The 20,249-nt window shown below is 51.0% G+C and overlaps 3 protein-coding genes across 11 annotated transcripts in view; 1 reads left to right on the top strand and 2 right to left on the bottom strand.

Annotated features, from left to right (window-relative positions):
- Window positions 1–7,186, bottom strand: part of CCDC30 (coiled-coil domain containing 30) — a 36,732-nt gene extending 29,546 nt beyond the window's left edge. For 8 of the 9 annotated variants that reach the window (XR_005826915.1, XM_040587124.1, XM_040587120.1 and 5 more), the window contains exons 1-3: window positions 6,396–6,673; window positions 5,872–5,992; window positions 667–857 (exon numbers count right to left, since the gene is read on the bottom strand). Coding sequence is in view for 8 of the 9 variants with exons in the window: in XM_040587124.1 (XP_040443058.1) it covers window positions 667–857; window positions 5,872–5,992; window positions 6,396–6,650 (567 nt within the window). In the remaining variant the exon portion in view is untranslated. Of the gene's footprint in view, window positions 1–666; window positions 858–5,871; window positions 5,993–6,395; window positions 6,674–7,079 lie in introns of those variants that run through there. The other variant, XM_040587126.1, reaches the window with a different exon arrangement.
- A 1,950-nt stretch (window positions 7,187–9,136) lies between these two features.
- On the bottom strand, window positions 9,137–12,653 carry PPCS (phosphopantothenoylcysteine synthetase). Its single transcript, XM_040587129.1, has 3 exons — window positions 12,153–12,653; window positions 11,172–11,275; window positions 9,137–9,846 (listed from the first exon to the last, which is right to left on the bottom strand). The coding sequence occupies exons 1-3, from the start codon at window positions 12,646–12,648 to the stop codon at window positions 9,523–9,525; spliced, it is 924 nt and encodes a 307-aa protein (XP_040443063.1). The 5' UTR covers window positions 12,649–12,653; the 3' UTR covers window positions 9,137–9,522.
- A 71-nt stretch (window positions 12,654–12,724) lies between these two features.
- ZMYND12 (zinc finger MYND-type containing 12) overlaps window positions 12,725–20,249 on the top strand; it is a gene marked incomplete at its 5' end in the record, with an annotated part of 7,770 nt that continues 245 nt past the window's right edge. Inside the window, 4 exons of the mRNA XM_040585688.1 lie at window positions 12,725–12,816; window positions 14,340–14,481; window positions 19,049–19,220; window positions 20,199–20,248. Of these exons, the coding sequence (XP_040441622.1) occupies window positions 12,725–12,816; window positions 14,340–14,481; window positions 19,049–19,220; window positions 20,199–20,248 (456 nt within the window). The remainder of the gene's footprint in view (window positions 12,817–14,339; window positions 14,482–19,048; window positions 19,221–20,198; window position 20,249) is intronic.

Genomic DNA, 20,249 nt, shown 5'->3' with positions numbered 1-20,249 from the left:
CAGGTGGACATTGGAGGCCTTGGTGGGAGGGAGATCTCCCCAGCTGAGGCGATCGGCCACAAACTGTCTCTCTAACATGGAGTAGCTGCTGTTCCTCCACCATTTGTCAAAATTCCTCACCTCGGAAAGCAAAAAATCAGGACACGGATGGTCCTCTCTAACCTGCCAATCATCAAGTCATGGTGAAATTTATTTACTGAACTCAGTGTGTAAGCAGAGGTTTGTTTAACTTCCATCCTCAAGCTCAGCAGCTGGAAGGGAAGAGTTTTAACCTCACTTTAAGTATAGGGAAAGGTGTTGGGTTTTTTTTTTAAATTCACGATTTTCATGGGAACTTAGTCATCTGAAATTAAATACTGGATCACCAGTAAATCTAGATTAGTAGAAAGTCATTATTATGCAATGAAGATCCTCAGACCAACTATATCACAAATTCTTCAACATTTTCTCTGTTAAAATGAATCCTATTCACTATCCCTGTGCAAGATGTGGGAGCAGATCAAGTGTAAATATGCAAGTGTGAAAACTAACAAAGAAATCAACATCAGTATTAAGAATCCACAGTTTCCTCATAGACAGGCGAAGTATTTTTACTCTAAAAATCTCCAAGACATCCTTTTCCCCAGCACACTTTCAGCCAGCCTGAGCAGCTAAAGCAGGAGGTACCTGAAGCTGTGCCACATGCAGCCTGTCTGCGTAGCTGTGTGAATTCAACTTCTGATCTGTGATCTCCAGTTTCTCCAGCAGCGTTGTTCTTTCTACCAGTAAATAAGCAATCTGTTCACTGGCATTACTGTGAGCTATTTCGGACAAACCTTCCTGTTCCAGCATCTCCTCGATCTCCTTCAGCTGGGCTTCTGCAAGACAAGGCTTGCTGTGAGCAAAAGAGCAAAAAAATCATGGTTTCCTGCAGATCTGAGGTCCCAGCTCCTCCAAACACTCCCCACTGCAACAGTCCCCATTTCTCCCGGAGCCCAACAGCTCCTAAAGTCTCTTCTCCCATCTCCCTTGTTGCCTCCTGCCCCCTGTTCTTACCTATTGTCTCAGCCCTATTCCCTCCGTCCTGATGTTTCTGATCTGTCCCAACATTTCTGCTCACAGCCACCACCCTGCCTGCCGAGCAGGTGAGAGGACCTGCTGCATCTAGACTGAGTTCTCCTGCCTTGTCTTCAGCACGAGATTTATTACAACTATTTTCTTCCACCCAGCAGCTAAGTCTCACCAACCTGGTTATCCTCAATCCTTTTGACCCTTAATACAGCCTGGTGGCAGCTAAACAACAAATTAAATGGGCATTGAGAGAAACCAAACAGATGGATGTGCAATCACATAAACATTTTCTTTGGAAAAAGAGACACAGAATATCATAGCACTCATATAAGCAGAGCATTACTATTTTCCTAAGGGCTGTTTGGTAGGGAGGTAGATCTGTATATCTTTACTTTTTCCTTGTGCAGAACTCAGAGGGTTCAAAGGGACTCAGAGTACTTCTTAAAACACAACCTTAGAAATCATTCCCTCATTCCAAAACCAGCCATAAGCCCAGGCTAAGGACTGCCTCTGGTAACACAGACCTGTTGTATGAAGGTCTCCTGTAGGATTAAAGGAACAAAAAAAAAATCCTTTTAAATTTAACTGCCCATTCTTCACCATTTATCCCAAAATTATAGCTAGGGAGACTGTGCACTGGGGAGAACTTCAAGATTCAATGACCTCCAAGGCAAATACACGACAACATTTGCAAGAGAAGCTGGTTTATGGCTAGGACCGTTGTGTTTGTGCAACAAACAGTTGTTAAAAAGAGCCCCTCATTTGCATGGTTAGAAATTTATCTGCCAGGAGAAAATGAGGAAACTTTGGTCTCCTGCGTGGTTGGGGCAGCAACTCCTGCACTGGACACCATAGCTTATTAAGCTCAGGAAGGATTTTTCAAAACCTCCCTACATAATTCATATTAAAAAGAAAACTAACAATCTCTGCTGCCAATTTCTAGACCAAACCAGATTATAAAGGTTTCCAAGTGCTGTAGCATGGGAACTGTGGGGAGCTGTGAGTATTGTACAGAAGCAGGAGGGACATTCACACTCTTTCACTGCTTAGGAATACAGTTAGATGTCTGAAGTTAAGCAGTGCAAATATTCCTTATATTCTTACACAGGATACATACTCAGCTCTGAACAAGTCTGTTCCTCACTTCCATACACTGGATTTAACAGAGGACCCAGTGCAATCACATCCTAAGGCTCAAATCAATCACATGTTTCCACTCTGCATTTTGCAGCCAGCTCTGTCCAGCCCTATGGATGGAAAACACCCTGCGGTTTCCCATTCGCCTTCCCCTGTGGTTATAAATTACAGCTCGTTCAATGAAGAGGTCAAACGTGGCTGGTTTGCATCCTTCCCGCATGAAATGGAGCAAAGTATTGCATTTTGCACTTTAAAAATAGCTGGTCACTTGCTCCATATGCATTATGAGGAGCCTACAGCTCATATTAAACTGAACCCTCTCCCTTGTCTTCAACCAGCCTTGCAGTTTCCTCCCATGGTTTTGCCACATCCCATCTAAAATAGGCTGAAAGCTGCTCTGCTTTATAGCCAGAAACAGGGCAAGCATGTCTGAACTCATAGGGCTGGCTCCTGCACAGACAGTTTCACTTGCAAATGTTTCCCTCACAGCCAACCTGCAAAACATTATTAAGCAGTATAGCTTGTGGTAACAGGACCTAGAAACTTTCCACAGGCTGAAGAAGAAAAAATATTTGTTAGGATGAAGGGATTCTGCCATACACAGCACTGATTACCTGCTTGTAAAAGCCCACTAATTCCTTAGAAATATCTCAAACACCTTCCCTCTACCACATCCAACACGTCCCACTTGAGAAAGCAAACACCTCATAGAAGCAACGTTATACCAATGCACTGATGTGTTCCCGCTTGCAGTTATCTCCTGCACCTCCTCTGCACTCGCTTCGAGTTTTACATTTGCAAAGGTTCTCACCCCAGGAAGTTTCTCAGAAATAAGCAATTCACCAGTATCCTCACACCCACCACAGAAGTTGCATCCTCTCATCCATGCTGGGTACGTTTAAGCAGTACAGCCATTACAGTAACCGAGCTCAGGCCACGACTATTTATTCTTTTTGTCTCACTTTTTAAAGAAACCCAGGCAAGCCCCCAACAGCATTGTGGTTTACTGCCATTACCAAAAGCCTTTCTGAAAAACAAATGTAATGCAGCCCATGAGTTATTGATCTGCTCTCCAAAAACACTGAGGCATATTTGACAAGAATCATTGGAAACAGATTACGAACTGCCTCGAGGAAAGGAAAAATTTCACTCTGGGCAGAGGTACCAAATGAGGTAAAGCTCAGATCAATAGCCCAACATAAAACCAGCAGCATCTGCTCTCTGCAGTAACCCTTCAAGCTCTTTCCAGGCAAGAAGTAAACATGTAAACAGAAACTTACTTTTTATCATCAGAAACAGCTTTTAACAGATCAAATTGCTCCCAGTGATCCTCAGACCAAGCAGAGCTTCTGATCCATTTGGCTGCTTTTGAAAAAGGGTGTGCGCTCAATCCTGAGAGCCCACTCGAGTGATCTCCCACATTTCCCCGAGCTTTGCCCCTTCCCTTCCCAATCTCTCAGCTCCCCAAAGCCAGGATTCCCAACTGTCACTACAAGCCAGATCAGGACAGATCCCATCCACCCGCACCTCACCATCCGCAGGCCAGGCCTCTCCTTTGTACCACAGCCTTGAACCAGCTTCTGTCTTTAACTGCCCTTTCCCATCTGAACTTGTTATCGTCCTCAGCCCCCCAAAAGCTCCCTACCACCATCCTCTCTTCTTGCCCTGCCCACATTTTTGTTCAGCAATCCCAGCAGACTGGGGTCTGCCTTTCCACAAAACCCTTCTCCAGTCCTGTTTCCAGCATGATCTGCAGTATCAGCGTGGCCCTGCTAAAGACAGCCAGCTGCCCTGCAAAAATGAGGGGCAGCAAGACCCAGAGGACAATCAACTTGTGGTTTAAGACCTCCTTCAGCCTGCCCTGCTCCTACAGGAGGCATCTCTGCGCTGGTGTGCCCACACTCTGATGAAAAGCAGAGGCCCAGGGAACAGACACAGCAACGCAGCACTGAACCCTGCAGCAGAGCCACGTTAAAGACCCAGAGATGGCAAAGGCCCGACAAGTCCTTGAGAAAGTGCAGCAGCTGAAGTACAAGCATAGCCATACACTCTGTGCCAGAGATGGGCAGTGGCATTGCTTGTTTTTTTGTGTGAACAGGCTGACCTGTGAAGCAAAAGGTCAGTCCCTCAAGAAAACTATCTTACAAGCATCCCAGAACACATCAGGGGTGGCATCCCTCCCTGCAGAGGACAGCCTGGTGGAAGGCAGGGCTTCACCCGCTGCCCAGATCACTAAATTATCAATGCATACCGCAGGACCGCAGCTAATGCCATCGGTATGGCAACTGCAAGGCTTCAAAACCAAAGTCTGACAGTAATATCCCAAAACAAACTCCTCCACAAAGCTGCACAGAAACACTGTACGACACCAAAGCACCGCTGAACCACAAAAACCCCTCGGGGGTGGCAGCCTAGTAACAACTTGATTACATACAGCCACCCACCATGGACAGGATACACTGAGATCCACGGACATGGATCTGTTGCCATTTAAGCGTTAATCATTGCTCAATAGCCACAAGAGTCCCTAAAAAAATGGAAAAAGTCCAAAGGAGCAGAGCCGCTGCCAGGAAATAAATGCAAAACCAACTTTCGGGATGTTTTTGTCATTCGTCTGCCACCTTGTGGGGAAGATACAAGACCCAGTAATAAAGTTTTCTGCCACAGTGATGCTCCCGAAGGCTCATGAGTAGTTTAAACCCTGGCGTGTCAGCATTTTCAACACTAAATGATGGCTTTACATGCCCTGAGGAACCAGACTTTCAGGCAGTGCTTAAGCACACCTATCTTTGAAAAGTCACCCCACCAGATGAAACCCTGAAGCCCACGGGCTGGTCACAGCTGAGCAGAGACTCAAAACTGCAATCAATCACCCAAAACTCCTGTATCTGCTGCCCCAAATAAAGTGTGCATAACAAAAAAAAAACTGTTAAAGGTTGCTAGCACTCCCAGTTTTACCTTAGACCCAGGATAATATGCACCATGAGAGGAGGAGTTAATGATAAGAGTGTGCTATTAGCAGTACTCAAACCACAACAGAAGACTAGGAAGAAAATCAAGAACTAATCCCAGCAAAATATATTTGCTTTTACTGGAAGCAACCTCAGGGTTTGAGAGGAAAGCAAATTATTTGAAGTGAAATGTAAGTGAAGTAATTTGTTTTAAAAAAACCCAAACTATACTAAAATAACCACACATGGCAAATTTTGAATCACTGTCACAAACATACCACTGTCCTTCAGAATTGTTTTAAAAAATGTGGATTTTGACTAAACCAAAGCCAATGGCAAATTCCCTGGCATCAGCCAGAACACAGTTCAACATTCCGTTACCTGAGGAGTCCCTAATTTAGAGTTGGAAAACAAACAGCACCATCAATTCTGTTCTTCAACCAGCCTCTGGAAGACGCTTAGTGCAACAATAGAGCCACACGAAGCAAGAAACCGCCCAATCCACTGAACAAATGCAGTAAAAGCAGACAAGACCCTTCAAGGCAATTACAAATCAGTTGTAATATTTCATTAACGCTTCTGCCAACCTCCCAAACCTTACCACACACGCTGCTCTAACAGAACTCACTGAGAAACGCCGCTCTGCTTTCAAAAAAGCTTTCAGCAGCTCTGCTAAAGACCTGGATGCCGCTACCTGTCAAGGCATCTCTGTGTTTCAGAGGGAAAGGATTACCCTGCTGCAGCTGCAGCCGCGTCAGCTCAAGCCTGAGATGTTCGTTTTCTTTTTCATATTCAGTGGTGATGGCATCCCGTTCCTCCGACAGGTGACGGACGTGACCCACATAGCTTTCCACCTAGAAATAAAGAAAACATCACAATCCCTGAGTGTGTTTGCAAGGCCTCGCCAGCGAGTTGTTGGCGCAAATAGCTCTCCATCCCCCTGGATTTGCAGGATTTGTAGGACACCATGTCCTCATGGCATCTGGGGATGTTAAAGAGTGATGGAAAGGTGAGGGGGGTGGGAGGGGGCGGTGGTAGGAATGCAGGGGCTCCGAGCCTGGGCCTGGCTCGGTGGGAGATGCTGGGCTCACTGGGTGCTCCCAGCACCCCGGTGTGCAGAGCTGGGCCGCATGCTGCCAGGCATTGAGGAAAGTGGCCAGCAGCTGCGAACACCCGTTAACCTGCTGCTGCAAAAGGAGGGGGAAAGGCCCCAAAAGCCCGGGGCTACAGACCCAAGGGCTAACGGTGACCCCTTACGTCTCTCATCTCCTGGGCCCGCCGCCGCTCCAGCTCGCCCAGCCGTGCCTCGGCCTGCCACAGCAGCCGCCAGGCCAGGCCCAGCTGCTCCTCGGCCGGGGCGGCGGGGTCGGCGCCCTCGGCCCGCAGCCAGCGCCGCACGGCCTCTGCCGGCACCGGGCCCTCGGCCTGCGGGGGCAGCCAGAGGAGCGGGGAGCGGCGGCCCGGCGGCCCCGGGCACCCCTCGTCCCCCCGCGGGGCGGCGGGCGGCTCCATGCGGCGCGGGCCCGGGCCCCGCTGCCGGCGCCATGGCAACGGCGCGCGCCGCCTCGCTGCCACACGCGCCCCCTGGCGGCGCGGCGGGAGCACCCAGCGCCCCCTCGGGGACACCGCGGGGGGGAGGGCAGCCATCACCCCCGGGGACACGGCGATACCAGGGGAGGGGGGCAGCCAGCGCCCCTCCGGGACACGTGGACACCGGGCCGGGGCAGCCAGCGCCCCTCCGGGACACCACACCGGGACAGGAGCAGGAGGGAGAAATGCGTGTGTCCCCCAGGCCATGAAACCGGGACAGGAGCAGGAGGGAAAAAAATGCGTGTCCCCCCAGGCCACGAAACCGGTGGCATTTAGGGCTTCCCTGCCCCCACCCACACCTCACACCTTCAGGCCAGTGCCTCAGGCCCACGGCACAAGCCCAGGCCCTACCGAACACTGTGCCAGTGCCAAGAGCCAGCAAAAAGGGGCTGACGGGTTTTCCCGATTTCCTTCCAAACGCCATGGGAAGCTGTGGGAGATGGAGGGCTTCCCCAGAAGCAACCAAGCCGGAGAAAGTAAAGGAGGCTTTGTCCTGCAGAGCTGCCCGAGCAGATGAAAGCACTGTGCCAGGGGATGGTCCAGAAAGGAAGAGATGAGGGACACGGCAGTGTGCAGCGAGGACCTTCGGCTGAGTGGTGGTTGGGATCCTTGGAAAGCGGCATACCGATGGTGCTGGGCCTGCAGGAGCTACTTCCCACTTATGGTACCACAACGGCATCCCTGAAGGAAAAGGGCTGGTGCCCTGGCTCGGCCAGCGCTGGAGGTGTTGGGATGGGAGCTCTCAAGGTCTCGGTTCAACCTCCGGCATGGAACAGGACCATCACTGACACTGGATCGGGATAGCTGCGGCTTAGACTGAGCTTTGGAAGTCTCTCCAACCTGGACTTCACACCCACCCTGAAGAAGGAGGGGCAGATGTTACACAGGGAAGCCCAGAGCCATGCTCCCGAGAGGAGTGCTGCAGCCCCTTGAGGCACCTGCAGGGCCCAAGACAGGCAATGCCCAAGTCTTCCCCATGAAACGTTTAAATTATTTCTCTCCTGCACAGCCACCTTACAGAGAAAGTCCAGAATACTCCAAAGAGAGCCTTCATTCCACTTCTCCCTCCCCTCGTCCCAACACTCCTGTTCCATTTACACAAGTTTTTATATTCCCGTCTTTGCCAGCCCACTCCACAAACTCCAGCTCACTCCGCAGACTCCAAAGACTATGGAAGCCCCTACACCAGCAGGGCTCAACGTTCACACCAGTCACATACTGGGAAATGAAGACAGGCAGCTCTTGGACCTCACGAGCGCATACAACACACATGCAGGATGTTCCATCATCTCCTTCCCTAGCTGCATGTCTCCAACAGGTGCTTCCCACATCTACAGACAGTAGATGTGCTGCGGTTCTCTCTCCACCTTCTGCAAATATCGGTCCTGGCCACGTAGAAGTTGTTAGTTCCTTCTCCCAGCTCAGTTACTAGCTGGATCTCTGCGCTCCTGACTAATCCGGACCGTTTCACCCATCACTAAGCACCTTCCCTGCACATCGGCGGTCCTTTAGCATTCAGTGCTCCCTCCTGATCCACTGAGCCCAACCTCATGCTCTTTTCTTGCTCTTCTGCCTTCATTTTTTCCTAATTTTATGAGCACACCTGATTTTCAGGTGATCAGTGGCATTACAAAAGCACTGCTGCCTTCCTGAATGCTCAGTGGCTTTAAATACGAGCACAGTCCCACCCCTGGAGAGGCATCAAGCACGAGAATAGCATTCTTGTGCATCACCATCTTTCTTTACAGACTTCCAGTGAATTTATTTCAAGGAAAACATGTAAACAGGCACACAACAGACAGCGGTAGAGCTGCAGTTAAGGTTTTACACATTGCACACATTTGCACATGGCACGCATTTACACGTTGCACGCTGCGCTTCTTGCAAGCATGAGGAATGTATGCTTAGAAGTTGGTAATCATATAGAAGCAGGATTTAGAGAAAACCAGGAACGTCCCAGCTCTAACTCCACCCAAACAGCCAAGAGACAGTTCTCCCAAGGCTGATCACTGCTAGTCCATCCACCTTCACCTCCACCCCCACTGCCTACTCCTTTTTTCCAACTTCTTGTCCTCAAGCCACGCGCTTGTGCTCTGTGCCACATGTCTGCTTGCCTTTATACTCTCCCCAGCCATCTACCAACACCCCAGATGGAAGGAAAACTTTGGTGGAACAGCTGCTTTAGGGACACTGCCACAGTACCTATTTCTTGAACTGTGTTTCTGAGCAGAGTTCTTGACACGTAGGTCCACTGGATCTCTCCCTGAGCAACGGATGCTCTCCAAAGTTGTTACCACCTCATTCTCCTTCGTCTTTAGCCACACTTGTTTCACCATCCACTTTCAATACCAGACGATTGCCAGCTCTGTTGTTCCACTCCAATCATAAAACCAGAATGTCTTATTTTCGGCAAAGCACCGTTCCATCCATCCAACACATCAAAAAGAAACTTTGAAGAGGCAGATTCAATAAAATCTTTTATATACAGACATATATACCATTTCTCCACCTCCTGGTTCTCCCAGCCCACGGGACAGAAATAAGGCAATATATCCTCTCCTCCTTTAGACACTAGAATAAATATCATCTTTTGAAATGTTTTCACCTGTGTGCATTTTTTTTTTCAAAGCAAGCAACAATAACCTTTACCAAGTTGTAGAAAAGTTACACTGTTTTGGACGGCAGCCTTTCACAGTGTTCCACTGAGGATTGTTTTATTTACCTGGGATAGAGAATTGCTCCAGTTCCACTCCCTCTCTAGCACAATTTCACTTGTTTCATTCAGAGCTGGTCCTCAGACTTTCTTCTCTATAAATGCAGTATGTTGGCCCTGAAGATAGCTCACTATCTTTTCCTCTATTTCCATGCCTTGTGCTATTTCCTCATCAGAAAGAGATAACGGAGTCTGTGAGTCTTTGGTTACAATAATAACAGAGGTTCTCCGCGACTCCAAGATATTTGCTACCACCACCTGGTGACGGTATTTCTCCAGAGCCTGCCGTGATTTATCAATTAAGATCAAGGGATCGGTCTCCAGTTTAAAGGAAATAACAAATGCCTCTGGGGCCCATTCTTTGACGAGAGGAGACAGCATTTTTGGCACCATCTTCATTGTGATCTACAATTGGGAAAGACAGTAGAGAAAAGTTTCAGTAAAAACATTATAATGGGTTTTAGTAAGAGATGGGGGGAGAGGGGGAAGGAAATTCCAGCTTTGCTTCATGTCATATTTACACTGGAAATGTTTCCAAGGCAGTATTTGGTTAGATCCCACCAAACAAGGTTAAAATCTCACTGGCATGCAGCGCACAACTAAATTAAATTATCAGTGTGGTATTAACAGTAAGCAGGGCATTCTTAAGTGATGAAGCAGGCCTACAGTAACTGCATAAACATTTTGTTATTTAAGAGCTAAAACCCACTCTGGGAATATAAACATAAGCAGAGAAAGACATAAAAAAAAAAGAATTATATCTGCAGAGGTCCAAGTTTTCAGTTCTCCAAAATCCAGGCAGCCTACCAAATTTTAACTCTTCTTTCTCTCAATTCGTTAAGGCACATGAGGCATAAATATGCCAAAGCATGGCAAGGGGGGGAAAGTAGGTGCCCCTGTTCTCCAGCTTCCTAACCTCTGGGTCCGTCACTGGGAATCAGGTTTTGCCTTATCTTCCCTACGCTAACAAAAAACTAAGCCCAGTGACTTGTTAGAAGCTAATTAAGCTAAATAAATTTGGTATTTGCTATATACGGAGCTCAGAAATCCACCTGCTCCCATAGGTGAAAGGCACCTGGGCACCAGGCACGCGCTACAGCTTTGGACTGTCATCGGCGCGAGCCAGGAGAAGGCAACACAAATACTCCAGCAGCCGTTCCTAAGAGCGCTTCAGCTACCTGTGACGCGCCATGTGCCCACCTCCGTGCTGTAAGCACAGCAGCTCCAAAGCAAAAGGCTAAGAAAATAGAAAGCAATCTCGCAGGCAGGCTATAAACACATGCCATACCAGAAACCAAACTGTAATACTGCTGTTTCTCAAAGATAAAGCAGCGATGAACTCTGCTTTGTTCTCCTGTCTGCAGATAAGATGCTGCACCACTCACTTTTGGTGCTTAAGTCTGCCAGTTACCCTCTTCATACCATTCTAAAAATAAATGTCAATCAAACTAGAGCAGGACCAATCCTGCCTCGTCCTCTCATCCTTGCCCCTTGGTGCAAGAGAAGAATAAAACAATGCAATTCCACCGTTTCCACAGGATTCTGTCTCCGTCAAAATTCACCCTCCCATTCCCACTGCAAACTCCTGCTTTTTTGGCCAGCGAGCCATCGCTTTACAACCTTTCCCAGGTCTTATTCACAGTCATTCACATTCACACCCCTGGCAGCTGCAACCCCGGCAGGACGCTGGGACAGGCAAGGTAGGGGGAGGGGGCGGGGGCAGGCCTCACCTGCAGGGGCCCCTCGGAGGACTGGATCTTGTGCTCGGGCATCTCCGAGGCCGGGATGTAGAAATCCGACACGGCGGCAGCCAGGTAAAACATGACGCTGGAGCCTATGAGAAATACAACCACAGTCACCCACTGCTACTGGCGCCTTCCGACAGCCTGGCCCCCCCACCCCTGGGAGGGAGCAGAGTCAGTGGGGCTGTGCCCCAACACTAAGGAGGGGAGCCCAGCCCCCCCCCCCCCCCCCCCCCGAGAGACCCCCCACTGCCTACTGGCACTGTCCTGAGCAGGGCAGCGCTGACCCCCCACACCAGGGTCCCCTCAGACACACTGTCACCCACTGAGCCTCATGCAGACTGCCATGGCAGGGTGCTGCAGCCCCCACAGGCCCCCTGCGCCCCAGGGACACCACCTCCGGGTCCCCTTGTCCCCTCACACCAGTGACACCCACCTCTTGGGCCCCCTCGTCCCCTCACACTGGGGGGGGGGGGGGGGTATGACACACACACACCCCCGGGCCCCCTCGTCCCCTCACACTGGGACACACACACACAGACCCTCAAGCCCCCCTCATCCCCTCACACTGGGGGAGGGGACACACACACACACACACAGACCCCCCGCGCCCCCTCATCCCCTCACACTGCGGGGGGAACACACACACAGACCCCCCGGGCCCCCTCACACTGCGGACACCCACCCACCTACCCCCAGCCCCCTCCTCTCACGCCGCGGACGGGACACAGACGCCCCCGGGGACCCTCGTCCCCTCACGTCGGGGGGACACAGCCCCCTCCACCGGGGGCCCCCGTTCCTCCTCACACCAGGGACACCAACCCCCGCCCGAGGCCCCTTGTCCCCTCACAGCGGCGACACCCCCCCCACCTCCCCTCACACCGGGGACACACAGACCCCCTGGGCCCCCCGGCGCCACACACACGCCCCGGGGCCGCTCGCCCCCTCCCGCCGGGGCCCTGCCCGTACCGAAGGGCGCCAGGGCGCGGGCGGCGGCTCGCAGCAGCGCCAGGTACTCGCCCAGCCCGGTGAACTCGATGGCGAGCAGCGCCCCCGCCTCGGTAGCGCGGCGGTAATCCCGGAGGGCGGGCAGCAAGGCGGGCAGGGCGGCGGGGTCAGCGGCCACGCCGGGCGGCGGCCCAGGGGTGAGGCGGAGGGCGTCGAGCAGGGCGGGCCCGGGCGGGGGCAGCGCCCTGGCCCAGGGGAAGGCGGAGCGGGCCCGGTGCAGGAAGCAGACGCCGTAACCGGCCCGTACCAGCCGCTCGGCCGAGGCGGCCCCGCGCCTCCCGCTGCTGAAGTTCTCCAGGAAGCGGACGGCGCGCGCCTCCAGCGGCACCTGCGTGCCGCCCGACGTCACCAGCGCCACGCGCCGCCCGCGCGCCGCCTGCCCCGCCGCCCAGGCCCGCACGCGCCCCTCCGCCGCCGCTGCCGCCGCTTCCTCCGCGCCCGCCGCCGCCGCCGCCATGCCCGCCCCGCCCCGCCCCTTCCGCCGGAAGTGCCCCGCCCGCCCCCTGCCGGAAGCGTCGCCTTGGTAACGCGGCTGCCGAGCGGCGCTGGAGGGGCCGGGGCGTTGCGAACTGTGCGGGGCGGCTGCGCGTCTCCGCTGCCCCCGCTGCCGCCTCACGTACTACTGGTGAGAGCCCGCCGGCGGCGGGGCCCGAGGAGAGGGGCAGGGGCTAGCCCCACGGCAAAGCCCGGGGTACACAGAGAAGGCCCGGGATGAGGCTCAGAGCTTAGGGAGAAAGCCCAGGGTGAAGCCCAGGAGGCAGGAACAGCCCCGGGACAGAGAAAGAGACAGGGAGAAAGCCCAGAATAAGGCTCAGAGCACAGGGAGAAGGACCGGGAGACAGGAATAGGCCTGGGACAGGACGAGAGGCAGGGGCTAGCCCCCCGGCAAAGCTCAGCATACACAGAGAATGCCCACAATGAGGCTCAGGGCATAGGGAGAAAGCCCAGGATGAGGCCCAGAAGGCAGGAACAGGCCCAGGGCAGAGCAAGAGGCAGGGAGAGCCCAGGACAAGGCTCAAGGCACACAGAGAAGGACCTTGATGAGGCTCAGGGCACACAGAGAAGGCCCTGGATCAGGCTCAGAGCTTGGGGAGAAAGCCCAGGGTGAGGCCCAGGAGGCAGGAACAGGTCTGGGACAGTGCAAGAGGCAGGGACTAGCCCCACAGCAAAGCTCAGGATGCCCAGAGAAGGCCCAGGATGAGGCTCAGGGCAGAGGGATAAGGCACAGGACAAGGCTCAGGGCATGGGGAGAAGGCCCAGGGTGAGGCCCAGGAGGCAGGAACAGGCTTGGGGCAGAGCAGGAGGCACAGACTAGCCCCATGGCAAAGCTCAGGACACAGAGGAGGCCCAGGATAAGGTTCAGAGCATGGGGAGAAGGCTCAGGAGGCAGGAACAGGCTCAGAGTGACACCCAGGAGCCAGTGGCAGACCTAGGGGACAGGGCAAGGGCTGAGAGATAGGTACAAACCCTGGGACACAAGGGACAGGGCAAGAGGCAAGGACTAGCCCCAGGATGAGGCTCCGGGCACAGGGACAAGCCCCAGGACAAGGCTTAGGATGCAGGGATGAAGCCCAAGTAGCAGGGACGGGGCCTGAAGCAAAGCTCAGCAGGCAGAGGTGAGGCCCAGGATGGAGCCTGGGGGAAGGCCCAGGACAAAGCTCAGCAGGCAGGGTAGCAGGAGCTGGAGCATTCCTCCTTGCTTCCAACAGTGCCTGCATCAAAGAGAGAGCAGTGCAGCGAGCTTTCTAGGTGTCTGCAGAAATATCTTCACTTACACAGGGTCCTCACTGAGGTCACATGTTAGCTGTCTGTTTCATTGGTTTCACAATGACGTGGGGTTTGTTTGGCTTCGTTTTGGGTTTTTTTGTGCACTGCAGTACTGAAAGCCAGGCATTTGCTCCAAGCTAACTGTAGCAAGAATTCTTTGAGCGATTTAAATAAAGTTTTAACATACAGAATCATGGTGACCGAGCAGGACAGCGCTGTGTTCCCACTTGGGAATATCAAGCGTGTGTATTAATACTCTGTGAGCAGACTAAGGCTGCTGACTTAGTCTGCAGTGAAAGTCCAGATCACACAATAGGCAATAATCTTTCCTTACATTGCTTCCAAGTAAACAAAAATATCGTTCTTCCCTTACTTCCTTAGTGATGTAGACCATCAAAAAGCTGACTGGGTTAGTATCCATGAGCGAATATGCCAGCTGCTGATTCCAATCCGTACATCCCTCCCTTGTCTCCTTTCTGAAAAAGAAAGAAAACATGGCATGGAACAGCTGGTGAAGAGGCAGGTACGTACAAGAAAAACAAGGACCACTTCAAAGTGCTGCCAGTGAAATTTAACTCAATCTCTTCCTCCTATGTTTTGATGTACACAGTGTTGGGAGGGCACCTTGTTGGTTGATTGTTATTTAGTTGCAGAGCTTTAAGGTTCGTTTTAAACAAAAACTCTGTGATAAGGGTAGTGGGAGCATCCTCTCTCTGATTCTATGAGCCTCTTGCCTTTTTTGCGGTCCTTACTTGAAGTCCTGAGCTTCCTCAGGCAGCGACAATCCTGGATCTCCCGCCTTGTCAGTCAATTAGTCCACCTCCCTGGTTGGACTGGGATCCATCTGAGTATTTGCTTCTTATGGGCTGTCCTCATCCTTCGCTGATGAGAGGGATTCCCCTTTCTGAAAGCAGGGGGGCAAAGAAATAACGTCCCCTCCCTTTGTTTACCTGGCCAACTTTAAACACCCTTTCCCACAAAGTACAGTCTTTTTATCTCTGCTTTTTGGCCTCGTGGGTGGTGCAGATGTGCAGCTCCTTTCTAGCCCAAGTGGTTTTCAGCTTTTTTTTGTTGTTGGTGGTGGTTTTTTGTTTATGGGGTGGCAGGATCTGCTTTTCCACAATGTTGATAAAATAAAATAACCCACCCAAATGCATCTGCTACTTAAAATCTTGCTCATAAAAATAAATCATCGTTCTACGTTGCGTAACTCCTAATCACAGAATAATAGAACAACAGGACAGCTGCAAGCGAGCTCGTAACAATCAAGCAGTGCCACTGAGAACATCATTAATCTTCTGGATTGTACATGACACATTATTTTTAAGGTTGTTTCTGGGCCAGGTGCTAGTGCTTTGGTGACTGGCTTGTTGCTGTGGTCTTTCTTGGGAGCATCCAGAAAGAGAAAATCTAAAAGGGGTGGAACTGGCGTAGGCAAAAGTCCTGCTTGGTGAAAGCTTGTGGGAGGCTTTAGGCAGCAGATTCCTTTAGACTGTAGGAACTGGGCACTGGCAACCTGGTTTGGTTTTGAAAATCTCATCTGTTTGAAAATCACAGACAAAATTGTTGACCGAAGTCCAAAGAAGGAGTGTTAGAACAGTATGTCCCAGAAGCATCAGGAAAAATGCAAAAGCTCCTTTGCTCCACTTTAGGTTTGAGTTGGTCTTTTATAAAGTCTCCAAAGAAAGTTAAAATTGGTTTTACTGAGGGCGATGGCAGGGGTTTGCATCCTTAACTGCTTAAAGCTTTTCCAAGAAACTTCACCTAATATTGAACAGAGATGGTGAAAGCATCTATTATTACCTCTTTGAATCTATAGCAGCTAAAATTGTGCTATATACATTACAAAAGTCCACGTGACCGCTAGACCAAGGAAGTACTCCTTGATTAGCTGTAAACTAATCATTTGCTTTCATTAGGTTCCAGGGAAGAAGAGCAGGAAGACGGGCGAGTCACTCCTCTTGATTGGAGGGCACACCTAGGTTAGCAGACGGCAACTGCAGATCTGCAGCTTGAGCCAAGGCTTGGAATGACTTCATGGGCTAAGTCACAGAGAGCAGATTCCGATATTTTTTTTTTCCAAGTAGAGATTTTTTTATAGGATCTTTAACAACCCTGTTACATTTGTTCTTTGACCTTTGCCTCCTGATTATTTAAATAGAGGTTCTGGGAACAATGTCTGCTGGGACACTTTGTCTTCCTTCTTTCCTAAGAAAGGAGTGAAGAAGTTGACACGTCATGTTGGTTACCCGTTCGCTTTCACAGTGAGACCGCAGCTGCTAGCCCACGAATGAAGCCTGCTTTTCTGTACAGCCGGCTACATGGTGGACAGCGCTGGGCCTGGACTGTCTGACCAGCATTGGAAGAGCGGTATGGAGAGGCTGAGATTATTTAATGCCCTGGCTTGCTGGCTTTATCACATTTCTAGTCGTGGAGACAACAGAAATGCTGTAAAAAAAAAAGGCCTTTGCAGCTCAGGGGAAAGCTATGTAGTCTCATGAGGATCTGGGAAAAAAAAACACCTTCTCGAAGTCTGCCCATAGCTTTATTATTTTTTGAACGTTTTTGCTGTACTTCACAAACTCCTGCACGGTGTTTGTTTAGAAAACACACAGCTCGAGCCTCAGTCAGGACACGGGAAAGCTTGTGCACGTCAAAATGCCCCGTGGCTTAAGGGAAGGTGCGTGAAGCTGAGAGCCAGGAGGTTATGAGTTTCATACCTCGTCTGCACTCCAAAGCTTTGTTGATAGAAATCTGCTTTTGTCAACGTAGCCGGGGGCTTGCCTGCAGACAGCACCTCCAAGCTGACAAAACTCCAAGTTTCTGTTTGTAGAATAGCCTCACCTGCCTGCGTGATGTCAGCTTACCGCAGCCCCTGGGTATGGGAAAAGATCCATGCCTCAGCCAGCTACAGCAGTCCTCCGGCATCGGTCCGACTGCAGGTTTCAACTCAAACTGACGAGGAGCCTGCCTTCCTCTTTAAATCGTCATTTCATCAAGGCCACCATCGGTTTTGGTGCCTGCAACTGAGTAAATGAACGTGGCATCGAACCCCAACCGTGTTCCCAACCCCCTGCTCCCACCTGGAGCAGAGCTGGGGTCCTCAGCCGCCTCAAACCCCAACTGGGGGAAAACTGCGTGGGGGCATCTTCAGAGAAACCTCTGTAATTGCAACACACATGAAAAAGCCCAAAGCGTGCAGGTCTGGGGGCGTGGGGCTACTGGCAAGATGAAAAACAGCGCAGGGCCAAAGCTAACAATCCCCTCGAGGCTTGTAACTGTGCAGTCTTAAATATTCGGTGCTGCAGGGCTTCTGTTGTCTCCTGCCCTTGCTTCTCCTCCTGGGAGCTGTGCAAGAGCCTAACCCTTAGCTTGTCCTCACTGCAGATGTTTTGAGATAGCTTATATCGGGGGAAGTAGCGATGATCCTATTGACAAGGAGTAAAAAATGAATTATCTTGATCTCCAGCACCTCCCCAGATGACAATCTGCTTGATACCCACGCACCAAATCTGGTGCCGGTTGCAACAGAGACAGAGCAGCATGGACAGAAAAAGCTGCCTGATAAATAACTGCTTTTATTGCTCCTTGCCCTGAGCGTGTGCTGACTTTCTCCTGGACACTGCTCCCCCAGCACAGCTTGGGTTTGATGCATGCCTTTTTCGCTCTAGATGTGGTAGCTCAGGAGTAGAGTGGGGGGTGGGCGCTATGTTTTCTAGCTCTTAGTTCTCCTTGCTCTAGCAGGGAGCTATCACTCTGAGGTGTGTTCTCTGAAGCTCTCATTGATCCAGAAAGGATGTCCTTTTATCTCTGCCAGGATCCCCAGGAAACACTCGCAAGGCAAGTCCTTGAGGCTCCTATCCCTGAGCTGTTCCTTCACCCATGGCCTACCTCTCTCTGAGCACTTAACCTCAGCAAAATGCCAACACCTGGCCACCAAAAGCACTGGAATTTGTTTTTTTCTGCCCTCTCCTCAGCCACAGCTGGAAACCAGCAGGCAATAAAGAGGTGAAATGGTATTTTCTGCCGGCGCTCACTGCACAGGCCTGCCCGTGCCTTCTAGCAAAAGAGCAAGCGCCTCACTGACTTCCCATGGCAGCACTGCTAGGCACGCCAGCAACGGGATTTCTTTCCAGACAGCTTTCCCTTGTGTGAAAAGCAGACGCAGAATTGTTGGGAGTTGGCAACCATTAGGCTGCAAGCAAAGAGATAAATAAGCATCCTGGCTCTTTTTCGCTGGCATCCCTCAACACCTCGCGCAGCATCTCCAGTTGCCTCAGAGCTCCTAACGGGCATTCAAACGATACGTTTACAGAGCTGGTGGATAATCAGATGCTGCAAAGGGTGAAAAGACCAAAGGTGGTGTGGCCTGCTAGGAGCAGCGAAAGGCAGGGAGCAACACTTCACACGGGAAACATTAGGGATCCCGACACCAAACAGAAATGCTGCAGAAGCTGCCTGGCCACCGAATCCGGCGCAGGCGCTGGCTGTACAGAAGCGTCACGCCGTGCGTTCGGGTGTTCTGATTTTGACCTGGTTTCCAGACTCCGTGCCTAAAAATATGAGGCCCAAAACTGGCCAGGAGAGGGTGGGAGGAAGCTGCAGCACCATGTGAGGAGCTCTCTCCTCACTTCCAGACAGCGTCTCCCAGAGCTGGAGCTGTGCCATGCTGGCACCAGTTTGCCAAACCATACGCTCCGCTGCCTGCTATGAGTCACTGTTATTACCGTCAGCAAAACCCTACCGTAGCCCCTTTGTCTAATCTTTTCTATGGTCTTGTGATGATCATTTTCTGTGCTTCACAGCTTTTATTGCTGCAGCCTTATTAGCCCTTTTTCGTAGGCATAAAGGATTCTTCGTCTCATAAGACACCGCATGACCTAAGAGGATGTCCAGAGCTGTTCCTGCTAGAAGTAGGAGCGAAAGCCAGGCTCTAACATGACAGCTCTAATTTCCACCCGTTAATTACAGACACAAACAACATCACAATCACTGTTTTATAGTTTTCTAACTTGAATGTAAAAAAGACCATGCGTTTTATTTCACCTTACGCTTTGTTCAGTCTGTCTCATTACTGTGTTTCCCTGCAGAAATACATCATTGATGTCACATCCAGCACAGCCCAGGAGTTTGTTTTGGATGGGAAGCATAAAGAAGCGATACCTGCAGCTTTACATGCACTGCGCTTCACTACCGAAGTGTACGGCTCAAATTCCGTGCAACTGGTGCCTGCTTATCTCCTCTTGGCTGAGGCCTCCGCTGGTAAGTATTGTCTAAATAAGTAACGTTGGCAAGGGCAAGACCTCCCCTGGGTCAGGTTTCTGGTTTCCTTTTACCATTTATCAGGGAAGGAGCAGCTCTGCATTTCAGCATTGTGCCATGCCTCTACCCTGCCCTGTCTCAAGGGCATTTCAGAGAGATTTCAGAAGTCACACACACACCCCTTTACTGTGTGAGTCTGGGGAAAAAGAATCACTCGTGGGTGATGAGAGATCAATGAAATGTTTTCTCCCTCTGTCCCAATTCCCACAGGAGCAGCAATATGAAAAGCTGTTCTTCACCTCTGTGGCTTCGTCTGACTCTCAAAAGCATTAAATTCCTGAGGGTGGTTGGTTGTGCTCTTATCTCAGGGAACCAGCAAACATTTCGGAGGCCGTTGCATCAGAGGCATGCCCGAGTTCATTCACAAAAGCACACTATGCCTGGAGCGGAGCTTTTTCGCATTGACTGTATGCTTTATAAAGAATGTCAAATTAGGGCTTGGTGTGCGTGGAGAGCTGCTCCCTTCAGCTGGAGATGTAAAGGACTGAGAAATCACTGTAAATCGTTGCCATTACGGGAATACATGCAACGCTCAGCCAGCAGAATTGAGCTCTCTCAAGGATTGTCTTAAATGGTGTGGCGAGAGAAGGGGGGGGGAAAAATCCCATGAGTAATTCTAGTGTGATAATAAATGAGTCATTAGTGGCTGCCTGTAGCTAACCTGTTTTGAGCACGTGTTTCAGAGATGCTGAATGCATTACACAGTTTCTGGTTTCTCTTGTAGCTCTAGACACTCAGCCTGTCCGTAAATCAGATTTTGAACACCTGCTCGGCTACGGAGCGCTCAGGAGAGAAGCAGGGAATCCACAAACTAGGTCTTTATATCAAACTACTGCAGAGGGCTAGCAAGCAGTATTCTCTAAATTTCTCCCATCCAAAAGTGCTCTTTATCTTGCTTAATCCTACGTGTCATTTCAGGTGTTGGCCGTCTTCCACAGGCATCTAAGTATCTCTCCCAAGCCCAGTGGA

This window comes from Falco naumanni, chromosome 3 (assembly GCF_017639655.2).
Source record: "Falco naumanni isolate bFalNau1 chromosome 3, bFalNau1.pat, whole genome shotgun sequence".
NCBI classification, from domain to species: Eukaryota; Metazoa; Chordata; class Aves; order Falconiformes; family Falconidae; genus Falco; species Falco naumanni.
Note: the sequence above shows the minus strand (reverse complement) of the source record. Positions and strands in the feature narration are given on the sequence as shown.

What these genes read in the sequence shown, in the direction of transcription:
- PPCS (XM_040587129.1), bottom strand. Translation starts at nt 12,648, where the DNA reads ATGGCGGCGGCGGCGGCGGGCGCGGAGGAAGCGGCGGCAGCGGCGGCG. An exon ending in CCGCGCCCTGGCGCCCTTCG is followed by an intron (nt 11,276 to 12,152) that starts GTACGGGCAGGG and finishes TATTTCTCATAG; the next exon opens with GCTCCAGCGTCATGTTTTAC. An exon ending in CCTCCGAGGGGCCCCTGCAG is followed by an intron (nt 9,847 to 11,171) that starts GTGAGGCCTGCC and finishes TCCCAATTGTAG; the next exon opens with ATCACAATGAAGATGGTGCC.